Source organism: Tympanuchus pallidicinctus, unplaced genomic scaffold, assembly GCF_026119805.1.
Source record: "Tympanuchus pallidicinctus isolate F22 unplaced genomic scaffold, pur_lepc_1.0 scaffold28, whole genome shotgun sequence".
Lineage (NCBI taxonomy): Eukaryota > Metazoa > Chordata > Aves > Galliformes > Phasianidae > Tympanuchus > Tympanuchus pallidicinctus.
Genome location: NW_026294745.1, coordinates 998,095 through 1,013,141, shown reverse-complemented (window position 1 = coordinate 1,013,141; position 15,047 = coordinate 998,095). Strand labels below are relative to the sequence as shown.

General features: G+C 43.1%; 1 protein-coding gene across 1 annotated transcript; it reads right to left on the bottom strand.

Moving 5' to 3' along the window:
* Positions 1-12,074: 12,074 nt before the first annotated feature.
* Positions 12,075-14,755, bottom strand: RPL6 (ribosomal protein L6). The gene is made up of 6 exons (XM_052691032.1): positions 14,444-14,755; positions 14,243-14,341; positions 13,840-13,983; positions 13,248-13,296; positions 12,755-12,939; positions 12,075-12,270 (listed from the first exon to the last, which is right to left on the bottom strand). Exons 1-6 carry the CDS (start codon positions 14,738-14,740, stop codon positions 12,118-12,120), a joined length of 927 nt encoding a protein of 308 aa, XP_052546992.1. The 5' UTR covers positions 14,741-14,755; the 3' UTR covers positions 12,075-12,117.
* Positions 14,756-15,047: the final 292 nt, after the last annotated feature.

The window sequence follows — 15,047 nt, the reverse complement described above, 5'->3', positions numbered from 1 at the left end:
GGGGCTCCTCAGGGCTGAGGGGAGGCGGCCGCCGCTACCCCCCCATGGCGGGGGCAGGGCGGGGGCAGGGGGATCCCCAGCGGACAGCCGGAGCGCGGTAGGGAGCAGCGAGGCGCGGCGCGTTGCCACCGCGGCGCCAGCGGGCCGGGGAGCGCCGGGAGCCGCCGTGCCCGCCCGCCGCCACCGCGTCCCGCTCCCTCCTCACACACACAGGTGACAGCGCGACGCCATGTTGGGGGCTGAGGCGGGCCCGGCATGCACCGCGCGGGGAACAATACACCCAACCCCCCTCACCCGGCCCCGACGGGGTCCGCCCTCGGTGCCCCTCGGTGCCGCCCCGGCGCCCTGCACCCCGCCCCCGGGGGCGGCTCCCCGCAGAGCCCGTCCCCGCCGCCGCCCCGGCAGCTCCGCTCAGCGCCGCGCCCCGCCCCGCCCTCAGGGCAGCGCCCCTCGGTGTCCCTTCCCGCGCCCCGCCCTCGGGGACGGCGCCTCCGCCCGTGCGTCGGTCACCTCAGTGGCGGGGAGGATGGCCGCCCCTCAGTCCCGCGCGTTGCCACCGCTCTCCTCACTGATGCCGCTCCCGCAGAGCTGCACCTCAGAATTCCACCCCTCAGAGTTTCCCTCGCTGCCCAGAGCCCCCCGAGCCCCTGAGGACGCGTGAGCAGCCCTCCAACCCGTTTATCTGTGTGGTGAACGCGGCAGTGGGTGCCAAGGAAACGCTGCAGTACATGTGGAGAATAGGAGACGCAAAGGAAAATGGACCTTTCTTCCCTCATTTGGGCACCATTGTGTGACCTGCCCTATTTCCATCACTCTGATTTCATACCCTTGGGCTCAGGCCCTCGGCCCAAGACAAAATGCCGTCTGGCGTGGAAGTGTGTATGAAGCAAAGGTGTGGAACTGAGTTCCTCCATGTGGAAAAAATGGTGCCCTCTGATATGCATCGATGTTTGTGGAGACCCAACAGTAGATGTGAGCACAGTGAGGGGTGAGTGGTGCTTTTATGGATCACCTCTGCTAGTGCAGATTTGTATGAGCGCGACGTTGTTCATCATTGCCAAAAATGCACAGCAAATGGTGCTGACTAGGTTGAAAAATCACATTCTGTAGCTGAGATTGTGCTCTACCCGTGTTATTCTGCTCTTAATCATTTCCATAATAATAATAATGAAGAGGCATTTCTTTTGGAGCAACCTACGTCACTTTGCACTGGAGAGTCTCGTTTTTGAACGGGGAGATTTGGTATCAAAGGCTTTTGTAAGACTGTGGTGGGCATGTGTTCTTTTCAGTCAAGGCACGACACGCAGAACCACGGCTGCAGACAAACGTACCCACAGCCATGAAATCCGCCCCATCCTCCCCCAGGAGCCCTCTGAGTACTCAGAATGCTGAGGTCTGAAGATCTGGTGACAGGTGGGACATGGCAGCTGAGTGCTGGCTGGTGAGATAAGCTGTGCTCGCAAGGTCTCCTCAGAGGAATGGGAAAGCTGCTGAGCTCAGATTAGTCACAATATTTCACCACGAGATAATGACTAGTGGTGTTGTTTTGTTACCAGAGTAGGAGTTTTATATTGTTTTCATTCATTCATATGAGACAAGAATAGAGAAAGAAAAAGTGTATACACATATAACTGGCACCCTGGAAAAAAATCTCTCTTTAAATTTTCTAATACTATAATGGTAGCACTTGGTACATCTACTGCAAAATCAATACAGAGAGCAGAGCTGGGAGTAAAATAAGATGTTCAATGGCAACACTCATACCAGAGAGGCTTGTCAACAGGAGGGATTTGCCATGTTTTCTAGAGGTAGACAGATTTTGGGTACATCTGTTGTTCTGGGTAACCTCAGGCTGAAAATTCTTTGTTTCCAGCTCTCACATGCTCCTTCCAGGGCTTTATGGACTGCTTTACCCCAGAGGAATAGGGTTGTCACAGCAGCTCCCAGATGGAGAAGCAGGGTTTGATATAGCTGTCGATTCAGTCTACTAATTGCTTTGAAATACAAACCAAGGTCTTGTTTTTGAAGAAAGAGCTGACTCAGAGCTACAAGAGACGTATGGGTAACTCTGGATGCACTCATGCTGGGCTAAGTGCAGAGAGAGGTGTGTGGCTAAATTATACACCAGCCAGAGGCTGTGCTTTGTCATTGATCTGGGCTTGGCAAACCTCTTAGGGCACAGCCCGACACTGAGGATCCTGCTCCTGTGTTGTGTGTCAGGTCAGTAACCCGAGCTGCTCCTGAGAGACAGGCAGGCTGCTTCACTGTGAGCTGGGGATGGTGCCTGCATTCCAGAAATCCCTTTTCATATTCTTTTTTCTATGGGAAGACATTCCAGAGCGAACTTCTGTTCACTGTTTCATAGATCTTTGTTTGAGGGTTGTTTTTTGTTGTTTTTTTTTTTCCTCCTGAATTTTAAAGTATTTGATCTGACAGTTTGAAGTGAAACACCAGTTATTGAATTTATCTAGTGCCAGGTCTTGGGGAGACCTGAGAGCTGCCTTTCAGTATCTGAAGAGGGATTATAAGAAAGAAGGAGACGGGCTTTTTAGCAACCTGTGTGATAGGACAAAGGGAAATGGTTTCAAACTAAGAGAAGGGAAATTTAGATTGGATATAAGGAAGAGGTTTTTACAGTAAGGGTAGTGAGGCACTGGCATGTGCTATGATAACATTGAGAATTGTGTCCTGCCCTGTCTCAGCATGGTTTAGTGAAATAATCACTGGTAAATGTAAGATTTACATGCCCACCACTGTATGATGTATGAGCTTACGTAGCAAGGAGTGCTGACAGAGCTTTATAGATGAAATGTTCAGTACTAAGGCAGTGGTTGTGTAATGAATTCTGTGAATCTAATACTGTTTGCCTGGCACCTGGTGCAGAAAATCTTGTATAATCTAGTGAAAAGAAATATTATTTTTGTTCTGGGTGTCACCAGAAAATGTCAGCCACTGTAACTTCGATGTGGCATTCAGAGGCGTACTGCAATGACTACAAAGAAGACTTGTACTATATTACAGGAGAAGATATGACTTAGAAAAAGACAAGAATAGCTTTGTGACATAAATCCTTGAGGTGAAGAAACGAAATCCTTGACTTGTAAATAGGTTGGTGCAGAAAATCAGTTGTTTGCTTTAATTATTTTTCAAGCAGATGAGTCAACAGTCTGCAGCTGGGTCTGGTTGGAGGAGCACTGCCAGGGCACTCAATTTGGTACATTAACAATGGTCACTGAATGAAGGAGACTGACTGGTGGCAAAGTAGGATTGATGAGGGAAATACAAAAAAAACGAGTGAGGACAATTTTAATGTATGAAAAATGAGTATGATTTACCTAGCTCACAAACAGCCTGGACATGAAACAATTGTAAATTACAGAATCATAATCATGATGCTAGAAGGTTTTCTTAGAAATCACGTAATCCAGTGCTATGACCTGTGCTGTGATTACATGATTTGTGACACATTCTTGTCCCATCCAAAGTCAAGAGTCCGACTGCAGTCTTCTACTGTTCAATTGTAATTACTTTTAGGGAGTTTCCCGATCCTTAATTGAATTTCTGCTACTGTAATTGAAGCCTTCTTGTTTTGTTCCAGCAGCTGAAGGCACGGAGAACATTTCTGATTTTAACATCAGTAATGCCTTATGGTGGGAAGCATTTAAATGCTGCCCATCACCGAGGAAGAGTGACTGAGAGCTGAACAGATCCCTTCGTGGTTGTCCTGAATTTCTGAATCTGTAATGTCTCAGAAGACTCATTATTAATACCCCAAAATAGGTAGGTTTTAAATACAGCTATTCGGTACTGCTTTACAATTCAACCTCCCTCAAAACTGGTGCAACAAAATGAGGAAAAAAGTAAGTGAAAAAAAGTCTGCCACAGTATTCTGTTTAACGCTGTAAAAATACAGATGTGACAACGTGGATTTATGTAATTCATACAAATTATTACAATGGCCAGTTTCTAAAGTGTTTTTCAGTGCATGTGATGTTAAACTGTCCAAATCCTGAAGAGTTTGACTGAGATCTGAGGATTTGAACATCAATTTTATGAATCAATTACAAAAATGCCATTTTTTTGGACCAGTGTAGGTTTCAGGAGCTGTGGTGTTTTCTTCCTTTAGCAGAAGGGAGGAGGGCCATTATGCTGTCATAATGCTGGAAGTGGTCTGCAGAGAGGAAGGGCTAATTCTTAGGCACAAAGCCAAAATACACCTTTCACTGGAAGTTTATCTAGCTTAGTATTTACTGCTTATTCTACATCAAGTTTTATATAAAACTCTTGGAACAAAAAGTGTTTCAGTCTTCAAGGAATAGAGTTTCTACATTTGTATTTCAATTATTTAATTTTCCATGCAAATTGGTTGAAATATTAATTCTTCAAATCTCTGTGTTTGAGAATTATTCACTGACAACAAGAGAGAATTCCGTTTACTGATGCAGCAACAGCTTTTATTACAAAGAGCGTTTCCTTGTTACTCAGAGCTGTCCTTTGTCCCATGGCAGACATCTAAAATGTCATTTTTTTGTGTGTTCAAAGACATCAGTTTTAATTTTTGCAAAATTAATACAAGTTCCACTTGCAGTCACAGGCTGATATTGTAATTTTGAATCTTGGATAGTCAACAAATAGGAATGGAACAGCTAAAGAGAGAGCTTTAAGATATTTAAATTCAGTATCTTTTCCTTCTCTGCATTAAGCAGCATGAACACAAACTCTTTTACTTCACATCGTATTTTCAGGGAACTTGACATGTAAAGCCATCCTCAGTGCACTGTGCAGAAAATGAGTGCCTTAACCTCTGCTCTGGATCATGCTGCTGTCACAGCACTGTGCCCCTGCTCACAAACAGGATGTCACCTCCCTGGTGCTGAGTCCTGCAGGAGATGGGTGCAGCCATCTGCCAAGGTTTGTGAGTGATTCATTAGATTCCCTCAAATGCTCACTCAGCACTGATTGAAGCATGTTGTCAAACCTGCCATCAGACTTCCTGGGGGAGGAGAAGGATGTTCACATCACCAAAGTCTGATGGAAATGTGAAGCACGGAGATAGCAGCTGCATCATGAGGTGTGGAAGCACCATAGGTTGTACTTGCAGGTGCTAAGGGGGGCTCTCACTCCCTGTAGCCAGACACTCACATGCTGCCCTGGGAAGTCTCCCTCACTTGTGCTAGTGCCTCACTGCCTTTATTGTAAAAAACTTCTTCCTTATATCCAATCTAAATCTTCCCTCTTCTAGTTTGAAACCATTTCCCCTTGTCCTATCCCAACAGATCTTGCTAAAGAGTCTGTCCCATTCTTTCTGCCCTTTCCGCCCTCTTTAGACAGTAAAAGGCATTTCTTGTTCATAACCATCTCTCCTTCCTACAGGAAATACCTTGGGAGTAAAATAAGTTGTCAGTTTTCTTTCCTTTTTGGTATACCAGAAAGTCAAACTATCTAGGAAAACATAAATATCAGGGTAGCTTAATTTCATTCATCTATCTCAATCTAAATTCATCATACAGTGAGGTCAGGAATATTTTGACACTTAGAATTTAACACAGATGTAAGAAATAGAGCAAAATGAAATGTATGAATGGTAAGTGGGTGGAAAGCTGAGATTACTATTACTAACAAGAATTTATATGTAATGCTTTTACTTATATCTGTACTTCCGTAACAGCTGTAAGCTTCATTCAAAACCAAAATCTTACTGAAATGTTTTACAGGTGCAGAACAGAACCACTTCTCTGACCATGGAGAATTGTCTGGATGGCTGAATTTGGAATCGACCTCTGCTTTTCAAGAGGTCTGTGAATGGACTGGAGAAAGCCTTGATGAGAGCAATTGTGCAGCTTGAAAATACAGCCTGTGAGGAAGGCTTGAAAGGTTTTGGTATGTTTAACCTGGTAAGAGAAGGCAGGGAGGAGACATGGCAATGAATATGTGGAAGACTGAAGCTAAGAGAGTAGAAATAAACTGCTGGACAGAATAAAATGTTGCGAGCTTACACCCCAGCTGAAGAGAGATCAGGAAGCCTTTCTCACTGCTGTGTTCAGCATGGGACTGGATCACCTCCTGATGAGGGATCTCTGCTAGCAGAGGGTTTAACAATGCACTAGACAAGCCAATCCTGTTGCAAAATCTATTCATCTGCCCACGACTAGATAGCAATGTTGAGAATAACATCCACAACTCATTACATTTCATTCTTCTAAAAGTAAGTTGCCTTCCATGAGCACACCTGCAAATAAGGTACAACTTGCAAGGATGTTAGAAAATAGTGACTAGACAGTCTACAACAACAGGGCACAAAAGAAAGAGCCAAAACAGGATTTTAAATGAGGAGTTTAAATGAGATGATTTTTGTACATTTGTCTTCAATTTGAAATTCGCAGATCAGTTCCAAAATCCTGTGAAGTCTTAATTAGCAGGTTTTTGCAGGCACTGCAGCTCTAACTACCCTTTTTCCTAAGAAAAGGAACCCAGGTCAGTGAATCCCTGGCCAGAGAAAATGCTGTTCACTGTACTAATTTTCTCTTCAATGGTGACAGGCATTCAAAACAAACTAAAATTGAAAGCTACTAATTGAGAACTGAATCCACACAGTGCAAATTGGAATGCCTTCTCTGAGGAGAGCAATTTTGCTCTCTGCGTGGTGTTGTTTTGCAGCTGCAAGTGCCCAGAACTCCAAAGATGCTCTTCCCTTGGTGTCTGTCTCCCCTTCCTCTCTTTCTGTTATTTTCAGTATCTCTTTCCTATATTTTCCAGCCAATAATCTCCTTTTAAAAGAAGAGTAAGAACTGTTATGCAACAGAGTCACAGCACTGAGCAACTTGATGGGATATAAATGCGGGAGATGATTAAAAAAAGGTACAGATTTCTACTGTGTGGTTTTGTTTTGTTTTTTTTTAGTGAGGGGACATTGCTGATTTCTGAGAGGTGCAAGCTTTGCTCTGCTCATTATGACTCACCTGTTTTTCCCTCTGTTCCTTACAGCCAGATGGCATAAACCAGTGAAGGCCAAATAATTCATCATTCCACAGACTTGCAATGGACTGGCCCCCAGATGAGGCCTGGAATGTTGGAAGTCTCTTCATGCTGCTACAGGCAAGACAGTTTCTCTGTATAATTGTAGAGTTAAGTTTATAAATGCTGCAGTGGAATGAATGCCAAGCGCTACTAAAATCCTGATTTTGATGGGCAATATCAGTCTTTTCTGGAATGAATCCTTGACTTTAACAACATAGCTGTATGTCTTTAAAAAGAGCATCACAAGTGGCCTGCAGATAAACAGTAAAGAACGGTTAATTGCCCTTCAAGTAAAATTCAATTACCTTCAAGTAAAATAACTCAATGGAAGAATGGAGAGCAGCACTACCTGTCAGTCATCAAAGCCAAACCAACTATTTGGAGGGTTATAGAGCATCACTGTCTTCATCAGATTATTGGTTCACAGACAGATAACATCAGCCCAACCTTTTGTATCCAAAACAGTCACCATATAATATGTGCTCCATTCTTCCAGACTGTTGTTCCAAATGACTACAGAACTGTGCATGACACACACAGAAAAGCAATTCCTTGGGCTCGATTATCTGGTATAGCCAGGCACAGTGTGCCAGCCAGTGGAATGGCATGAAAAGCTGCAGCTCAAGATGACAGGATGGAAAGAACGATAGAAATTGTAATGGTTGTTCTTACAAATCCCCAGGAGACTGCCTGGCTCATGCTGAGACACCCTACGCAGCCACTTGTGAAATCAGGTGTCACTTCAGGTAAGCCCAACTACATCATTATTGAAGTTGTTTGCATTATTTCCATGTTTGGATTCAAGCTGTTAACCAGTTTGGAGATTAGTGGGTTGCCTGTGTTAGAAGACAGTTGCATGATGATGCTAGACATTGCCTCAATGAAGTCCTGTTTACTTACAAAGTATGGGAAAACATTCTTTCGAAAAGTTTGGAACTTAAAATTGGATTAAATGAGCCACAGATTTTTGTGCACTGTACTTAGAGCAAAGCCAGTATTTTCACAAAAAAGCTTTCTCAACTGCAGTTTTCATTTTTCACCCTTTGTGTCCCCAGTGTATGTATGTTTGCTTCTTTTCTCTCACAAAATGCAAAGCTCCCCATTTCAAATGCCCTTTTTGCACTTTCTGCATTAGTCCAGAGGGAAACCATGTGGATAATGTGCAATGTACAGAAGTTTTGCCATGTGTCTGTCATTGGAATTGCTGTTGTTTCAGCTCTCTGATTCCAGAGGGGTGTTTATTTTTCATGCTTATTTTAAGGAGAACAGTCACGGTTGCCCACCAGCTTCTACAAAATTCCATGAAGCAGATCTTCGCATCAGCTTAGCAGGACGTTTACACCAGTAATTCGAATGCTGGTTTTAACAAAACATCTGTCATGAAATACATGCATTCTTTTTAGACCCTTCATATTAGTTTGTTCTGAAAAATAATCATCCTTCCTTGCATATAAAAGACATAGACTTACTCTATAGGACTGTTTTTGCACATTTCATCTTTGTATTTTATGTCCCCATATGAAAATGAGCCTTGTGAACAACAGGATACCATGTACAGCCCTTAGTGATATCTGAAAGCCTTAATTTTAAAAACAATTATGTCCCAAATGCATCTGTCAAGTGAAAAACCTCTAGATCACATAGGACTGATGAAATGGATGAAGATGTAATTGCTTCTGGTTTAGTCAGCAAGGAAATGGAGTCTCCATACCTGGCCAAAAGACTGCAGACAGCAGTCCTGTAAAAGCACCTTCACACTCCAGCCATAGCAGCTTATCTTAAGGTTGAAAACAAGCATGTCAAACCTGAAATACCAAAAGGTAACATTCTTCACAAACCTGCCACTTGGAAGTACTTTACCTTGCAATTAAGCTTCATTTTACACCAACTTCCAGAAGCGAAGCCTTTTAGACTGCCAGCCACACAGCAGCAGGAAAACTCTGTGGACTGGACTGAACCCACCAGGCTATTTCACAGAGGCAGCTCACAGGTAAAAACAGGTGCTCGTAGATCTTAAGGCATCACAACACGTTATCAATTCCCTGAGAAACCCAATATCCCTCTCTCTTTCCTCTCGTAAGGATGCTTTATTATAATTACATATCACTTTATTAGGCAGCTGAAGCAAAGAGCACATTTGATGCTAATGAAGTGCTGCTGTGGTTGAGTCTGCCACTATTTTTGGACCTGCACATCTCCAGCACTTTTGATTGGGTGACTGAGGCTTTGGATGTCTCTAGCTTCTTCTGTGGCAGATGCTCAGTGAAAAGCAATGACTCAGCTAGCCAGGAACGCAGAGCTGTTTACATGCTCAGAATGAGAAAAGCTGTGGGACAGCAAGAATGCACACAAAAGCTCTTTATTTGGTGGAAGTACTTTTCAGGTAGCAGATGATATCTAGATTGAAAAAAAACCCTTCTAATACTGACACTGCTTCTCACTGGGATATCTACACAGTTGTCATTATTCCTCTTTTCCATCCCCCACCTTAAATCACTTAAAAAAAAAAAATGATTTCACAGAACTCAGGGAAAATATTTTGGAGGTTAAAAGCAAGACAAATCACAGCTGTTCACTGGCTATTTTTCCTTATGAAAGATGAGGGTTTTGCTGTCCCCCTTTTTCTGATTTGAAGCCTGAGGAGTTGCTTGGCACAGTAAGAGCATGATTTGGTATTAACAGCTAGTGCCCCTGCTCCCACACCCCTTTGTGTTAGTTTATATCCCCAAAGGAAATACTCATTCCTCCCTCTCCCCTCCCCACCTTGCAAGGCTCTTACAGGCTTGTTTAGCTCCTGGTTCACCCCCAGACAAGCAAGAGTACTGGGACAAAGGAGGCAGGAGTACCTGACAGCATTTCTCTGTACCTATGAAGACAATTAATTACATCACCAAGTCACATCCTGACAGCACATTGAGAGTCAAGAGCCTCCCTACTGAATAAACAAGATTAATGGTCTAATAGCAATTTCATGTTGATTGACACACACATGAGGAATGTGTCAAAGTAAATCATAATTATAGAAAAGGCTGTTGTATCTAAATGATTTGTTTCCTTAGACTAACCCACATAGCTATTTCCTCACTATAGCTTCCCCATTCCAAAAGGGGGATGACTGGAACAGGAACACCTCTTAACTTTTTCCTTAGAGTGCAACTGAATCTCAGTTTGCAGACTTTGTAACATCACATGGAGCTACAGACTATATTGATCAAGGTCTGCTTTGTTTTTACACTTTTCCCATTTAAATACCCCGTGCACAATCTTTCTGTAAGCAAGATTTCTAAGCATGTTGCTCTGCTTCCTTCAGCAGTACCAGCTAACTTACTTTAGCATTAGCACTGAGCTGCATCCAATGCTTGCATGTCTTTCTAGTTGATTTATGCTAACAGGGCCAGCCCCATCGCTGCTGTAAAATCTCACATCAATTTAAAAGCTCCTATGACCATCATCCACTGAACCACATACAACAGAAGATGCTACTCGTCACAGACATCGCTCTGATAACACTGAAAAATAAAGACCATCTTCCAGGAGCAGCACAGGGCAGAACCTGGCACAGCTGATCATGAAACTCACACTCAGCCAGCAGCACAGGAGTGTTTGCTGCATTTGGACTAAGCTTGCTCATTGGCTCCCTCTGCTGAAGCACACTGAAATTAAATTTAATTAAAGAGGAAGATGGTGGAAGGACAATCAGTGCCTCCGTATTCCAACACCAGCCAGCATTAGCTATAGAAAGAACTACAGTCCCTGATCTATGAGAATCCAGAGCCAGGTACTGTCCACAAATCTGGACCCTGTTATTCCCCTCAATGCATGTATGTGACTCCTATGTGACATACTGCAGGCTCACACCTCAGTGAGGGCTGTCTCACTCCTATTTCTAGCCTCCTCATGAAGCTTGTATGAATTTGGTGAAATCTTGACTCCCTGTCAAGTTTGACCCCACTGGCTACTTTCCTCTAGGAATTAATGGGAAAACAGATGGTGCAGTTATATAAGCCTCATTTCCTGCAGAAGTCTGGCTAAGAAAGACCTCAAGCATGCCAGATTTGTTACAATGTACAGCCTCAGTTTTTGTAAGAAGGGATCTATTACTATCTAAGCATTTTCTTCCAGGCATATCTGATAACTGACCTCAACAGAGAAAGCAAGCAGACAGGATGAACTTTCTCTAGCTGCTTTCTGCCAGTTCCTAAGATTGGGAAATTTGCTGAAACTCCCAAAGTTTCCCAGCAGAGAAACACACTTGCCTTTCACTGAAGCTTTTAAACTCATTTCTGAGATAACAGAAGTAAGAAACATGCTTTTGCTCCCTGATCTAAGAAGGTACTGCAGTGGCAAGGATTCTTGCTTCTTAACTAAGGATGTTAGAGTCTACAAATAAAAATCAGGAAGTAAGCATAGGGTAATTAAACCCTACAAAACTCACTTCAGAATATTCCAGTGTTCCTACTTAAGAAAAGCAAGGCATAGCTCCAGAAAGGCCTCTAAGAAGTTGCTATATTTTCCAAAGCTTATGCAGTGATTGATGGATCAAAGCAGCTCATCAGAAATGCCATTTGAACAAAGCTGCATCCAAACTTTAAAATGCTAATGAACAACCTAGCAGTGGGGTGCTGCTACAACCTGGTTCTTCAGACTCAGAACATTTCAGCAATTAAGATACAGAGAACTACAGCAGAGGCCTTGAGCTGGATGTTTATTCTCAAATGTGTAAGTAAATCCAGCATTTATATTCTCTTCCCCAAAACTTTTTTCCCCCCTGCAACTCATTTATGGTTAAAACTATTTGAAATTCAAATGCTTGTTCCCTTCTGTTAATAGCAACAGTTTATTTAAAAGCCTTCATCCCAAAAAACCCCTTCCCAAAAGAAACCCCACAAAATAAAGCACCACAAAGCCTCAGATACGTATGCACTCGCTCAATTCTACACATCTGCATGTAGTCTCTCCATTTCCTACAAGCAGTACTCCAGTCCTTTAAATAATTTGCACTGCAAGATTAACGCAACACATTCAATTACGGAATGCAATGAAGACACCAGAAATCCTTGCTTTTTTCCCCTCAAATTTAATGTGGTGCTTTCAGAACACTTAGAACACCAATTTGTGAGGATAGACTCCATTTGAGAGAGAGAATGTGGAGCGCAGGTACCCACGGAGCTGAGGCACCTTCTTGATTCGTGCAAGGACCTGGGAATCCACTGCCTTCTGGTCTGTCTTACGTTGCTCCGTTATCTCATATTTCTAGAAAGTACAAAGAATAATGTTAAAATCCTACAGAACAACTTCAGACTCTTCTAGAGAAGATTCAGGGCAAACCCTGAGTTCTGGCATTTTCAGGAAATCTTTTCTCAGCTTATTTTAAATATGTGATAGGAAGCAGCAGACCGGAGGTGGCAGAGAGAACTGAAACCACAGTTTGGCTTATGTTGCAGATAGCTGGAGCCAGCAGCATGCTGTTGGCAGTATCAAAACAGTAAAGGTGTTTCTTGGTCAAGAAAGGCATTCAACTAGAACAATCATTACTGTTGTCCAGCTAAGGGAGAAGTAGAAAACAATCCCCAAGTTTAAAAGGAGCTTATCTCAATGCTACTGCATGTGTTCATTTTAATTGCAATAGCTTTCTCTACTATGGACCGTTGTCAACTTGTTTCATGGGATTTCCCCTTTCCAGCCTGGCTTTAAGCAATAAGGATGTTCACAAAGAATAAGCACTCATGTTCCTTACTTCTTTTTCAGTATCAAAGATCTCGCCCTCCTGGTGCTTGGGCTTACGCAGCTTCTTCTTCTTAAAGTAGGCATCAGTGAGATGCTTGGGAATTTTCACTCCAGAGATATCAACCTTTGTAGATGTAGCAATAACAAATTTCTGGTGGGCCCTACGCAGAGGAACACGGTTGACAACCAGAGGTCCTAAAGGCAGAGGAAAGACAGGCAACAGTTGCCACTTTTAACTGGCATTTTTGATACAGCTGAAAATCAGAACCACCAACAAAACCTTTCCCCACTGCCTCTTCATAAATAAAAAATACTTCCTGATCTCTTCCAGGTGTGCAGATACTGAAGCTTAATTAACTCCCACTCACCTCCCTGAAAAATCTCAAAACATAATTCCTCATAGTTACACAAACACATAGCATGCTAAATCATCTTAATCCAGGTCAGTACCACTAATTCCAGAGACAAATTCAGACTAGAAAGTAAATATTTTTGTTTCTTACCTGTAACAAGCAACAGGCCAGTACCAAGCTGCTTCAGAAAGACAACACGCTGAAAAGAGATGAGATGTGACATCAGTCCTCAGGTTTCAGCATTACACCTCCTGTGACATTTGAGAAACACTGCAGCCAAACTGTGACCATGTCTACATTCAGCCTGTGCTGTTGGTACATACATAAAGAAGCAGCCAACGTGGATGCAGCTGTCCTATATAAGAAGCAACCACCACAGGAACAGAGCTACCAACACCTGCCAGAATATAGCTTTGACAAAGCTACCACAGAATGAAACTGAGGAATTCAAGAAAATGCATAATTCTTTTTATGTAACAGCAAGCCAAAGTTCTGGCCTTGCTGCAAGAGTAATACAGGCACCAGCCCTGCTATTCTGCAGTGCAAAATTAACATGACAAGCACCTGTAGTTTTCTGAGTTGCAGCAAGTCTCCTTTATCACTGTATAATCAACTGGATTAGCCTGTTTTAACTTCCAGCCCTGTACAGAAGACTTTCCCTTAAAAACAGGATGAAAAAACCACCCAGACAGAATGCAACTGCACTTGCAGATCTGCAAGAGCACCAGAAGTTCCCAGTTACCTTGCCTCTGTGACGACCAGTCAGGAGGATCAGAACAGTTCCTGGCGTAATAGAAGCCCGCAACCTCCTCTTGTGTTGAGAAAATGGCTTTTTGCCATGACTCAAAAGCTTGCGAGGAACATCCTCAGTTGGATAATAGCGAGGCTAGAAAGAAAAGGAACAAAGTGTACCACCCTGTAATCCATGAGATAAGATGTTTTCACTACAGGTTCCTCCTTTCCTAAGAGATAATTTGCTCTTTAAAGATGATCTCTCTAGAAAGAAACTTTGGCAGCAACCAGTACTTCAGGAAAACACTGAAACACTGTTTTCTAAACTCATTGCCCTGCTAAAAGACTCAGCACCTACTAACAAATTACATGCTACAGCCTTACACCGTGAGCATTTCAACTCCTTTTCTTACCATTTTGCGGACTTTAACCACACGGCTGCCTCCATTCTTGTCTCCACCAACTGGTTTGATGACAGTTGCGCGTGGCTTCTCTTTCTTTTTCTTTTCTATCTGTTAGCAAAGGAAAGGAAAAATAAGTGAAACTTCAAACCAGTCTCCACAAGAAGTGGTCAAACAGCACAATTACGTAAACTTGGTATTTATCATCCATACCTTTGTTTCTGGAGCAGTGTATTTGCGTTTGTACAGTGCTTTTCTGGCATACATGGCTGACCGGGAATATTTCCCAATGCCCCGCGCCAGGACCGGGTTGCGGCTGGCATGGTACTTTTTAGGCTTCTTTATCTTCTCACGTGCCTTCTTCTGGCTTGCCTTCTTCTCAATTGGCTTTTTGTCAGCTGGTTTCTTCTCTACTACCTTCTTCTGGGCCGGCTTCTTCTCGCCTGCCTTCTTTTCGCCTGCCTTCTTCTCACCTGCCTTCTTCTCACCTGCCTTCTTCTCACCCGCCATCTGCAGACATAAACAGACCAGAAACTATGCAGAAAAATGATTACAAAGCATGCAGAAGAGCACCTATATCAAACAGAAAAGCATAAGATTATCCTTTATACCATTCTGAGAGCTCTTAGCACCTTTTGTAGTTATTGGAAAGAGACAGCACAGAGCTAAAAGCCACGCAGAGCACTGCAGTGTGAAAATCACTAACGTTTTAGTTGCCCTCTAATGCTGTTATTAAACTCAACGACTGCACTCAACCCCCTAGCAAGCAGCCTAAGGTACAAATATACAGGAAGGCTGCAGTCACCCTCCTATCCCT

Coding starts and splice junctions, on each gene's coding strand:
- RPL6 (XM_052691032.1), bottom strand. CDS start 14,740: ATGGCGGGTGAGAAGAAGGCAGGTGAGAAGAAGGCAGGTGAGAAGAAG. Junction 13,984..14,242: donor TGGTTAAAGTCCGCAAAATG/GTAAGAAAAGGA, acceptor TTTTCTTTCTAG/CCTCGCTATTATCCAACTGA. Junction 12,271..12,754: donor TCTTTGATACTGAAAAAGAA/GTAAGGAACATG, acceptor TGTACTTTCTAG/AAATATGAGATAACGGAGCA.